General features: G+C 34.7%; 1 protein-coding gene across 1 annotated transcript in view; it reads left to right on the top strand.

Moving 5' to 3' along the window:
* The window catches only part of R3HCC1L (R3H domain and coiled-coil containing 1 like), an 86,642-nt gene that overhangs the window by 42,874 nt on the left and 30,780 nt on the right, over positions 1-12,988 (top strand). Inside the window, exon 3 of the mRNA XM_082854205.1 lies at positions 10,894-12,701. Coding sequence (XP_082710331.1) covers positions 10,908-12,701 — 1,794 coding nt within the window. The 5' untranslated portion in view covers positions 10,894-10,907. The remainder of the gene's footprint in view (positions 1-10,893; positions 12,702-12,988) is intronic.

Below are 12,988 nucleotides of genomic sequence, written 5' to 3'. Positions count from 1 at the left end.
CTGACCTCTAGAGTTGTAGTTCCCCCATGACTCAATTCGCCCAGCCTTTTCTCTCTCTGTCACTCCCTGGGTAGTTTTATTTCTGTTCTTGGCTTGAATCTTTATGGTGATGACTTCCAAATTTTTATCTCCAATTCTTACACCTCCCCTGAGCTTCAGACTTATATTTCCAGTTGCTTCCTTAACAACTGTACAGTGTCCAACAGGCATTCAAATTTAAAGTGTCCATGTCACAACTCCTGATTCCTCTTTTCTTATTTCCTTCCCCAGTCTTCCCTATCTTAGTAAATTTAACCGTCATCACCCAGGTTGATCAGACCGAAACTCTCAAAGTGACTCCTCTCTTCCCGTTACATCCCATAGAACCATACTACCAAGTTTTTGTTAGCTTTGCCTTCAGAATATATGATTAATCCAACCTTTTCTTGTGACCTCCTTTGTTACTACTCTAGACTTGCTGCATGTCTATTGTTAGACTTGTAGATTTTCCTCCTCATTTCTTATCCGTTATTGTCAATTCCTCACATTTTTGCTAGAATGATCTTTAGCAAAGGTTAAGTGAGATCTTGTCATTCTCTTGCTGAAACCTTCCAGTGATTTCCCCACACATTCAAAATAAAATCCAAAGACCTTGTCTTGGCCTGCAGGTCCCTGTTTGTTCTGGCCCTTAGCTGTCTTACCAACTTCGGTGCCCCTTTTTACTGTTACCACACTTGTTTCCTGTTATTCCGGGAACATTTCAAGTTTGGCCTGCCTCATAGCTTTTGTACTTGCTCTTCTTTTTTTCCTGGAATTTTCTTTTCCAGATAATTTCTGTGACTCACTGATTCAACTCAAGTATAAACTCAGGTATTAAATCCTCAGAGTGGTCTTCCCTACTTTTCCATATGGTCTTCCCTTCTAAAATAGCCACACACCCATCACTCTGTATTCTTGTCCCTCCTTCATTTCACTCCACCACATTTACCACTGTCAAACATTATAATATATGTTTAAATGCTTATTTTTTATCTCCACCATTACAGTGTAAGCTCCATGAGGCCAGACTTTGTTTTGTTCATTGCTGTGTTCCCAGTGTCTAAGAGGGGACTTAGCACATACTAGGTATTCAATAAATGTTTGTGGAGTGAATGGGACCCCAAATCTCAACTGGGGGTTGGGAGAGCATCACCTATTGAGAAGTCTTACTTGCCATGTTTTAACAGATAGTATTTATTTAGTGCCAAATGCAGTGCTATGAGACAAAAAGACACTAACCCTACACTGAAGGAACTTACTGTTTAGAAGAGAGCCAGACATGCAAACACATACCTGTAAAGCAATATGATAATTGTTTTAATGAAGGTATTTGTAACGATATGTAGTGGGAACTTATGGGCAGGACCTTAGTATATCAGGCAGTCAGTGATGAAATTATAGAGGAGGTAACCTTTAAGGTGAGATTTGAAGGGCAGGTATGAGAGTATCAGGCAGACATCAGACTGAGAAAATAATGTGTCTTAAATCACAGAGATGTGAGAAGGCAGCTGGGCATGTTTCTAGTACTATCAGGAGTTGGAATCAGTGGACTCTAAAGTCTGATATTAGGAGCGGCTGGAGTTGAGACAGCCCGCTGAGGGCAGCTAGGCAGTGTTAGTGTGGCAATGGAGCTGATCATGTAGGGCCAAATCTACTATGCAAGATACTTTATGTACGTGATAAAGAGCCACTGAAGAGTTTTGAACAAGGAAATGACCAAATCTGACTTGTATTTTAGAAAATCACGGGAAGCAGTATAGAAGTAGAATGAACAGGGCTTGTTAATTGATTGAAATGTCATAGATAATGACTTCCAGGTTTCTGGCTTGAACTGCTGGGTTGATAGTGATACCATTCACCAGACTATGAAATTAGGGAGGGAAGGACAGTGAATCTTCTGAGGGGATGCCTAGAAGTTAAAAGTGTATAATTATATTTTAGTGCTCAGAAATCTATTGGTTTACGTGTGTCACTTAATATATTTTGTATATTACATTTAATTATAAACGTACTAAATCTGCTTTTAGGATACTTTTATTCCTTTACAGATGCACATATATGCTACCGAACTGAAGGATGTTGGCGTTTCTTAGTTTTGCCCGCTTCTAAGTAGACCAGTGAGAATGTGAATGCTCTTGATAGTCCAGTAAAACAAAGGCAGTTGTTAAATGATTCTAAATCTAAGGCCCTGCACAGTTTTAAACATATATGAAAAAATGCTCCTAAATTTGTTGAGGGTAGATTTCACCACATGGGAATGTCCAATCAGTCTTATTTTCTGATTTATGAAATATAAGTAGACTTTACTTCTTTTGATGCTTTATTTTTTTTATCATTATGAAATTTGGGAAAATTAAATTGTTTGTACCGAGATAAGCTTATCTATACATTCATGTTTTAGTTGATTCCTTGGTTTGGTACATTCCCTTTTTGCTGAAAGTGAAAAAATCTGAAACAGGCAAGACACAAGAGGAAAAGCCAGACTGTGTTCTTGTGGCATTAAGGACATGGCAAGATCTTAGACTAGTGCAACGGTTCCATTAGAAATATAACACAGACCAAAAATATGAGCCACGTATGTAATTTTAAATTCTCTAGTAGCCATATTAAAAAATATAAAAATAAACAGATGGAATTACTTTCAATGTGTTTTATTTAATCCATTATATACAAAATAGTATTATTAAACATATAATCAATTTAAGAATATTAATGAGGCATTTTACTTTTTATTTGCTATACCAAATCATTGAAATCCAGAGATATTTTACAAGCACAGCACATCTTAATTTAGACTGGCCACTTTTCAAGTGCTCAGTAACTGCATGTGGATAGTGGCTAGTGTATTGGACAATGTAGTTCTAGATTATTCTTAGACCAAAAAGTAGAGGTTGCTCAGCATTCTGCAACATTTGTGAGATTATTTTTCCAATGTCAAGTAATTTCTGTGCTGTTTGTTTTATTATCCTATGAAGTATATTAAAGAGTTGCCCTTTTCTCCATTCATCATTTTCCTACTTATAGTAATTTTGTCCAATAAAGATCTGTTTGTCAGTTTTCATTACTTTTGCTTTCTCCTACACCAATTTATGGTAATGGCCTCTTATACTAAAGCAATAGCATATCTTTAAATTTTAGTGATTTTGTTTTTAATTACAAAAATAACTACATTTATTGTAACAAATTCAAACAAACTGAGGTAAATGTATAAAAAGATAGTAATTCTTAATTCTTTTCCCTCTCTCATTTTCTGCTCTCCCAGATGTAACCACTGTTAACAGTTTAGATGATAGCCTTTCTCCCCTTAGGAATATATATTTATGAGAAAACTTTGTTAAATGAGAAAATTGGTACTTTGAAAATATGTCTTAAAGTGGACCTATTTAAAATGGAGACTAAAGTTTCATAGTTATTAATGAAAAAAAACCTGTTAGGTTTTTTTTTTCTGACATGAAAATGTTTATTTTACCACATATTTAATAAAACTGAGGTTGTAATTACAGTTGTGCTAATTCTTAGAATTAACAAAGAATGATATAAGTGCTTTCTTTGTATAATTTTTTTCACTAAAATTGTGTGATAGTCTGATAGCATCCTTTACTTTGATTTTCTTAGTATTTATCATACAGATTAGACAAGAGCTTCAGTTTTACCAAAACTGTTGAGAGCTTTAACAGTTTCTCAAGAGATTTTTCTTTAGCCCTTGACATTTCCTTTCTTGATTCCTGTCCTGTCATCATCCTTGTTAGATTTTCCCTTCTTCAGTTGTTCACTGGTTTGATTCTGCCAGAACGTCATTCCCCAAGGGTTTTGCTCTGAGATGAGTACTTCCTTCAGTATTTTTATAGACTTCATGAAATCCTGCGTTCTTTTCAATATTTGTATTTTCACTTTACAGTTGAATTGCATTGTGTTTACTTTGTATTATTGGATGCTTACAACATTAGACTATTAGTGAGAGATTGATGGGCAAAGCCAGGATATATAGTTGCAGTAGATGTTAGTGTCAAGTAGAAATGGATTTTATATGTGATCAAGGCACATTTTGAATATTATTGTATTATAAGGACTTTTGATTCCTTGTGTAAACTTGTAACTTAAGGAACTCAACTGCCTATTTAAATAATAGCTAACTTTTATTGAGACTTTTAACATGACTAGCAAGTTTCTATATGTGCATCATTTAATTAATCTTTTCAATGTGTCTATGATATAGGTCTGTTGTTATCCTCATTTTATACTTTGAGTAAACTAAGGCTTAAAGTGGTAACTTCTGCCACAATAAAATTAAGTAATTTGTCTGATACAAGGGCTAGTCAAACGTTGGGCTGGGAACCATAGCCTATACTTGATGGTACACTTTTGTGCAAAAACAAACAAACAAAAAAAATGAATTGGATTGTAATTTTCTTGTTTCAGTTAGTATTATGTTTTGGATATCAACCCATTATGTGGATGGGCTGTAATTTTAAGACAGTTCCCCTATTTAGATTTTCTTTACAGTTTTTATTTATTTTTTATTTTACTAATGTTGATGTTCTTGGTAACTAAGAGGCTTGGATTTTAATAGCCATGTGGGAAATAAGAGTGGAGGCATTGGGCCTGAGAGAGATGAGTTGGAACTGAGTTCACCACTTAAAGCCTTAAATCTCAAAGTGTTATACCCTCATTCAAAGAGTAGACTAGGGAAAAAAAATTATTCAGAGTTACAGAAAGAAAATAAGGACGCTTGTCTGTTCTCACCTGGGTTCTGAGTGAGGGGGGAATGTTTCCTGAGATTGTATAGCTACTGTTTTACTCTCATCTGGGTTTGTGTTTCATATTTATATTTACTGCATCATTCAGAAAACTTCAAACTTAAAAATTCACATTAATGAAGAATCACTGTATAGAGGAATACTTATAGTCTGGCTGTATGGAATTCCCACTGATAAAGGCGCATTGATGCTGAACTCACTACCCAAAGTTACAGCACCGCCACCACCAACAAAAGAAGACAGTGCTTTAAGTAAAAGTCAGAGACGCAAGAGACAGCAGAGTTAAATCCTCAGGAACTTCACAAAGTAGAACTATTGAATGATAAATATTTAATATTAAATAATTAAAACCAATTAAAAATTAATTTAAAAGTAAATGCCACAGTTATAATAATGAACATTAAATAATAAAATAGAAATGTTAAAAATGATTAAAGATAAAAGAAGAAAACAAATAGAAGAACAACAAAACTATCAAAAACATAAGGCCAGGGAGAACAGAGGCAGGGTGGAGGATAAATAGGACTTCTATAATAAAACTTTAGTCATTAAAATTTTTTAAAAAAACTGATTGGATAGGATAGAATGCAAAATAGACAAATGTGAAGAGAAAACTAGTGGTTTAGAAGATGGATCTGAAGATACTGCCCTGAATAAATAGAATTGGTAAAATTCAAAAGCATAGTGTTATCCCAGTAGAAAAATAATACAAAACACAAACTAAAACACATAGTACACACTTGAGAACACCATACACATAATAGAATATCTTGAGAATCATCAGAGAGGAAAGAGAGACCACTTACAAATCAGTGACAAACTGACAACAGATTTCTTAACAGTAACAGTAGAAGTCAAAATCCATTAAAGAATGGGAGCAATGTAAAGATATTTTCAGACAAAAACTAAGAGTATATATGAAGGGATTGTAAAATAAAACCATTGTACAGTTGTCTAGGAGACAGATACAAATAATGATCAACTTGAGATATTTAGACAAGTACTCATGTTATTGATAAAATGATAAAGAACAGACTAGGAATATAGTATAGAGCTTTCTGAGCAGTAGAAGAACTCCATCAACCTGAAAGAAAGCAGGAAAAGAAGAAAACTACAAAAAGTAGGATAAATGGAAAGGAAGCACAAAATAAAAAGGTAGAAATACTTCCAGATGTATCTATTATCACAATAATGTTAATTGACTAAATTTGACAGTTTGACATTGACAGAATGTCAAATTTGATTGACAATTTGACAGACATTAAATAATTCATAATTTGATTGTATACTGTTTGCAAGAGACACCTGAAACATGATGACACAGAAAGTCTGAAAGTAAAAGGATAAGAAGAGATACCTAACTAAGTAATATAGTTGCTATAGCTATATTACTTTTAGACAAAATAGACTTTTGGGTCGTTCCCCCCCAACTCCGCCAAGAGAAGGGATCCCCTTTAGGGTCACCAGTAGAAGGGATCACTTCATAATGGCAAAAGTAACAATTTACCAGGAAGACAGAACAATCCTAAATGTAAGTATCTGATAACATTACTTTGACAAATTATATAAAAATAAATATACATACGTAGAGAAATCAATAAATCCACAAACACAGTGGGTATTTTATCCATACTTTGCAGTGATTAAGCACAGACAGTAAATAGTATGATTTGAACAATACTTTAATAAACTTGATTTTATGAATACACATACACAGAACCCCAAAATTTAGCTGTTATACATTATTTTTAGGCACAGATGAGACAGTTACCAAAATTGACCATTTACTAGACCATGAAACAAAATCAACACATTTTGAAGACTTGATCTCATTTATACCACAGTGTAATTAAGTTGGAAATCAATTTAAAAGTAATTAAAAATATATATATATACATTTGGCAGATACTTCTAAATAACTTATGAGATGAAGAAAGCATGGAAATATGTATTTTCATTATCATGTCATTGCAAAAATCAATGTGAGATTGACTATGAGATCTGAAAAGGCTTAGACACAGTGACTAACCAAGTAGCAGTGAATTCCTGTAGTGCCCACGTTAAAATACTATTTTTCACTAAAGTGAACTAGGGCTTCTTGAAAAAAGTGGCTGATTCCAGCTCTGGTCTAGTATGACAAGCTGTCATACTACAAAGCAAAGAACTATCAAGGATAACTTGGGCTTGTGTAGAAAGGACCTTGAAGGGGCTGCCATTGGCCAAAGATAGTTTGAGCTTCAAGAGGAATAATTATTGCACTGGATTGAAACAAAATAAGTGAAAATCTGTGAGGTTTTTTGGTTTTGTTAAAATCAACAACAACAACAAAATGTTGGTCATGGAACCAATTCATTCAGAAACTGGTAAATAAATAATCAAATATTCTGTCTTATCTATATAAACTGTACCTCAGAATCACAAAATAGTTGATGAGGGAAAGTTTACTGTAAAAGAATTCCAGCTAACAAATGCACAATGAATGTCAGAATTAGAATGTCATCATTTTGCAAACCCTCATGAAATAGTGTATCTTGGCAGTATTCCTCTAAAGCTATTAAAACCACTGGGTAAAAGACTGAGAGGGAACTTTATAGTGGACGGTTCAGGCTGATGGACCTGAACCCACTGATCAATGTGTATTATTACAAAAAGGAAATAATCAGACATTATTGCTATCTGATGTGATGCAGTAGGAAGTTCATAGCACCATATATGACAAATTCTTGCTATAAAATAATTAAACCCCAATTTTATCAAGACTCTAGATCAACCACTACTTTTTAGGAAGCACAGAGATTATATATAAAAACTTATTAATGCTAAAGAGTACAATGAGCAAACTCGAGAATGTGGGAAATTCTAAAGGACATATAACCCAGTTTCTTTAACAAATGAATGGCAAGATGGGAAAACAAAAACAAAGCCAGTGCGACAGGCACCTATGAAAGACCAATGCAGTGTGTAGATCTTTTTGGATACTGATTTTAACAAAACAGCCAGTGGTGGTGTATTGGAGCATCTTCTACTGGTGTAAGAGCTAACTGTTTAGGAATTTTTCAAACTGATTATTAAACCTATCCATTATTAAAAATTAAATTATAGCTCATTATTAAATAAGTGACATTTATAAAAAGTTAATAAATATTTAAAATTCATCACTTCCTAATTATTTCATTTTACTATGATCTGTGCTTTTGAAGTTATTTATGTATAGTGTACCTTTATGGTTGAAATACTGTGTCGTGGTAGGCTACTGTGTGTCCTTTTCCTAACTCCAGGTTCATTGATAACACCACATTGGTAGCTTGAAATTAGCCACGGTAGGAATATTTACATCACAGAGATCAGCAAATGCCATAAATCACGTTTGATTTATTGCTTATTGATTGTCTAGACTTAAAGTGATGGAGAAATGGTAATAATGCTGACTTACAAAAGTGCTATGTCTTTAGCTATTTATTATATTGTGCATAGCTCAAAAAATTGAGAATATATTCTTTCATTCAAAAATGATTATCCACTTCCATAAAGAAGTCACATCACTCACACTGGTGACATCATTGATGTAAGTGAAAATAATACTCCAAACTACACTTGGAAAGCCAGTTGCTAAACATTTACCAGCACAGTGCTGGATGGGCATAATTGAATTCAGTGCTTTGGTAAGAAATAGATAATAATATAAATTTATTATACTGTTATTCAGCTTTTGAAATAACCATTATGACATGTAGACATTAACTAAGAAAAAAAGAAGGTAGAGTTTCAAAAGCCATTTGCTGTAGCACAAAATAATTTTAAATTTGAAGCCTTTGATATATGTCTGTTGTGTATGACAAATAGAATCATAATTTAGAGTTTGAAGAACACTTAAAATTAATCCAGACCAATCTGCCTTACAGATAGAAATTCTTTCTCTAGTATTAGTCCATCGTCTAGATTGTATTTAAATTATTCTAGAGACAGAATACCTGATAATGGCGTTGGAGAACTCTAAAAGTAGAGTTCTTTTTTATATTGAGGTAAACTTTGTTTTCTTTTAATTTCTACCAGTCGGTTCTGGTAACTGACTTCTGAAGAAATATGGAACCAACCAATCCTGTAGAGCAACCAATCTTCACGTATAAAGGTAGCTGGGATGTTTCCATTTAGACCTTTTTGGGTAAGGAGTATACCTTTAGTTCCTTTAACCATACCTTGTGTTGTATATTTTCTAGACTTTGTAATCTAAGACTGTTGCCTTTCTAAACATCCACATCACTATCTTTTGGCTTTTATTGACTTTGCAGATGAAGTAAAAGCCTTCAGATCTTTTTTTTTTTTTCTGTGCAAATTATACATTTTATTCTGTGTTGCTTGATTCTTTTTTTTTTTTCTGTTAACCCAAAGCAGGTCTTTGTATTTATTCATTCCTAGTCTTCATATTGCTTTCAGCACAGCATTCCAGATTATAGAAATGATATTAAATTGTAATTTAATCATTTTTGTTATTTATTAATCCTGTCGATTTTGTGTCGGTTCACATTCGATAAACACTGTGTTCATTGTTTGCATCCAAATTATTGTTTAAAATGTTGAATTTTAAAGGGCAATGGGGACATAGTTCTCCGTTACATAACCCTCTCTAAATTTGCTTCTACCCATTATCATTACTTTTTATTGTGAGTCCACCTACCAGTTCTTAGTAGCCCATATTTTACCATCTTACAGTTCATCATGATATATTTTGTCAGGTGTTTTGCTACCTGAGATCAAGATACATTGTGTCTATGGCATCCCCTCCAATGAAATATACTTTAGTACTTCTATTTTGAAAAATAAACGTTTAAAAAAGATTTGGCATGGCTAAATGTTGAAGTCATATTCTTCCACAAATGGAAAGATAGAAAAGCCATGCAGAATGATGAGCTAGATAATAATTAAGACATCAAAAGAGAAAAGGGACAGGTGGATCACTGGAGACACTTGATGATCAGGGCCATGGTATATCCCTGGGCTGAAAAGAAAATTGCCTGGCCATGAAAGTGGAGCTTCTTCGCTGAGGAAGTATTCTGATCAGGTGGAATTTTAGGGATCTGTAATAGAGTGGACAGGATTTGTTAGCCTTTCCCTCTTACTGTCTTTTTCCTTTGAAAGGTATGTGGTGAAATATTAACAGTGGGTGCTTCTGAGTGTATATGGGTGTTTCTTTGCTATGTGTAGGACCTTCTTATTCTCTTTGCTCTGGGCAAACTAGTATGTACTTCACAGTATTATTTTGAAGATGAAAAGAATAACTCAGTATGAGATTGTCTAGTGCATTTCCTCATATTTTGTAGATAGTAAATAAAGTTTTATTTAACCTTTGCTAAATTTTTTCTCCTTGTTAAATTCCATCGATCAACCATGGTAGAGATTGTCAGGGAGTTACCAGTGAGTTGTCCCATCACATTCCTTGGCCTCCACCCTCCTTTATCCTACCCAGACCCATTTTATTGCTACTAGAAGGAAGAAAAATTTATAGTAGGTCACTTGATTAAATAGTGTTAATAGAATGATGACTTTCTCTTTCCCACTACCTGTTTCTTTCCTAAAAATCATAGTTCACAAGCAGCATCTTCTAGAAAGCAGTCCATGATTAGTTGTCTCATTTTCTAGCCCACATTCAAGTTACTCTCATTCATATGTTACTCTTAAAATCATATTTATGTATATATATTTATGTTGAACAAATGTGCTTTTAGGGGTTCTCCTTGAATGTATTCTTCAGTGTAAATTTTGAGCTTCTAAGATGGTTGTGTTTTACGAGTACCTGATAGCCTGTAATCACTTTTCTCATCTGTTTTAATTCAGCTGAAGACAAGGCTACTTGTTAAAAAGTAGAGAGAACTTGGAAGGTAGAGGAAAGAGGCTATATGGATAAAATTCATGGGCTCATGAGTTATTTTGGAATTTACTCTCCTTAGTTGCTTACCTGATTGCATTAATTATTTTATGGCAGGTTTTACTTTTTTTTTTAACTTAAGGGTTTCTATAGGATGGATTAGTAGGCCCTCTACCTAGTCTTTTAAAATCTCTTGGCTCAATACATTGTAATTAGTTTTTGGTAATTGAATCTTTCTCTCTTTTTTTCTTGCAGATTGAGGGGGTGCCATGCAGCGAGAAGCAGAGAGATGCAGAGTTCGAGTCAGGAGGCCTGACATGGCACTTTATGTACCCAAAGCTCGAAGGGGCATAGTAGTGCACAAATCAGGTGATGAGGGAAAAAGCTGTGGTCCACCTAACTCCGTGGTGAAAGAAGAACAAAAGGAAGATTCTTTCTCTCAAAAGGGGATCATTAGAGACAAGCGTGAGGCTCAAAGACTAAGTATTAATCCAGATAAAAAGGAACACAATCGTAGGGAAGGAAAGAAATCTTCAACAAAATTTAATAAAGATGCGTGGCTTCAAGAAAGAAATAAAGATAGTGTTTGTACTAAGAGAGCAACCACAGAATCCAAAAAAGTATTATCCCAAGGACATCAGCAAAGAGTCCCAAATCCTGGGATTATACCTATCATACCTTTACAAAGACATTTTAAACCAAAGAAGGTAGAGAGTTTGGAGGTTGAAACCAGAGATGTGACAGAACAGGATGGGTTGCTTCAATCTCAGTCTTGTTCAGAAATCAGTAAGGCTCAGGTTCCAAACAAACCATTCCAAAATGTGGAATTCTGTGATTTCAATAGGCATGAACTAAATGGGGAAACATTTGAAGATAGAAATTTGAAAAGCAGAATGGAAACTGATGCCAGGGTTGCAGAGATACTATCCCAATTTCCTGGAGATTTTAGTTCTGTGGTGAAACCTGAGAGTATGATTGCACCAGTAAAACCAAGCTCTGATTCTGGAATTGTACAACAAGGCATGCAGACATCGGGTGGAATGCTGAAGCGCAGCAACGGAGGCATCACCACTGATTCTGTTCCTGGAAGTCCAGTTGGTATCATTGATCAGACTTGCATAGACTTGGATGCTGAGAATGTTGGTGATACAGCCAACAGTACAGATTTCATCTTGGGTCAGAAAGGTATAGATTCCATTCCTGAGACTATGGGTCACATCTCTCATCAGATGACTATAGTCAGCAAATTAGAGAGCATAAATGGCATTTTTGATCCAACAATGATTAGAGAGTGTGAGGAGAATGACAGCACTGCTGATGAGTTATGTGTAAAGTGTGAATCTTCTGATACAGCTGTCCTTGCTCATGAAACATATACAAATAATGGGTCGAAGAGTGTAGGTGACATTACCAATAAGACATGTATGATGGACATTACAGATATCATATCTGATCAAATAACTGTAGTTGCTGTTAGAGTAGCTCATGAGGCCTGTAGCAACACAAGTAGTTTCTCAGACTATTTAGAAATAAGTGCAGATACATCCCCTCTTCATGTAGCTAAAAGGGGGAATGACACTGAACATTTCAGCAACCTGACTGCTTGCTCAGATATTTATGCTGAGAGTGTTTCATCTAGTTTCACAGAGTCAACAGGAAAGTTGATAGAGAGCTTGTCAGATTGTGCTTCCTCCTTACCTGTAAAGAAGATTGCTGGTAGTAATTGTAACACTTTTTTGGACTCTGAACTCAGTATGTTAAGTGGGACAAAAGTATTTTCAGACAGTGCTTTGGGCAGTGATCAAGATTGTACTGGTGATATAACAGAGGCATTGCATGAACTTAAAACTGCTGAAGAGTTCAAAACAAAAGAAGAAGATGGCTCAGAGACTACAGAATTTGGTGTAACCTTTCCTGATATAGAATCAGTATCTGTGGAAACATCCATGGAATCGAAAGCAACTGATATGTCTCACACAGAAGCAAGTGCTGCTACTGAGGAGAGCTGGGAGTCTATGTTTAATGATGATGGTGACTGCCTGGACCCACGTCTTCTACAAGAGGTATGTTTTAGTGGAAACTGGTTGGCTCTTAGGTAGTTCATCAATTCATAGGACCTAGGATTTTGGGGGTAATTTTGATAGACATATTTATACATTCACACACATTACATCCAATGTAACAGTTTTGCAAGAAACTGTTAGGTTGGCCAAAAAGTTTGTTCGGGTCTTTCCATACTATCTTACGGAAAAACCTGAACGAACTTTTTGGCCAACCCGGTAATAGGATTGTAGATTGAGAAAAGAATATCTGATAGATCTTTAAGAAACAAAGCATACAGTGTTGAACT

The sequence above is a fragment of the Leucopleurus acutus genome (assembly GCF_964270905.1).
Source record: "Leucopleurus acutus genome assembly, chromosome: 14".
Taxonomy (NCBI): Eukaryota; Metazoa; Chordata; class Mammalia; order Artiodactyla; family Delphinidae; genus Leucopleurus; species Leucopleurus acutus.
The sequence above is the reverse complement of the archived record's forward strand: the minus strand, read 5'-3'. Positions and strand labels throughout refer to the sequence as shown.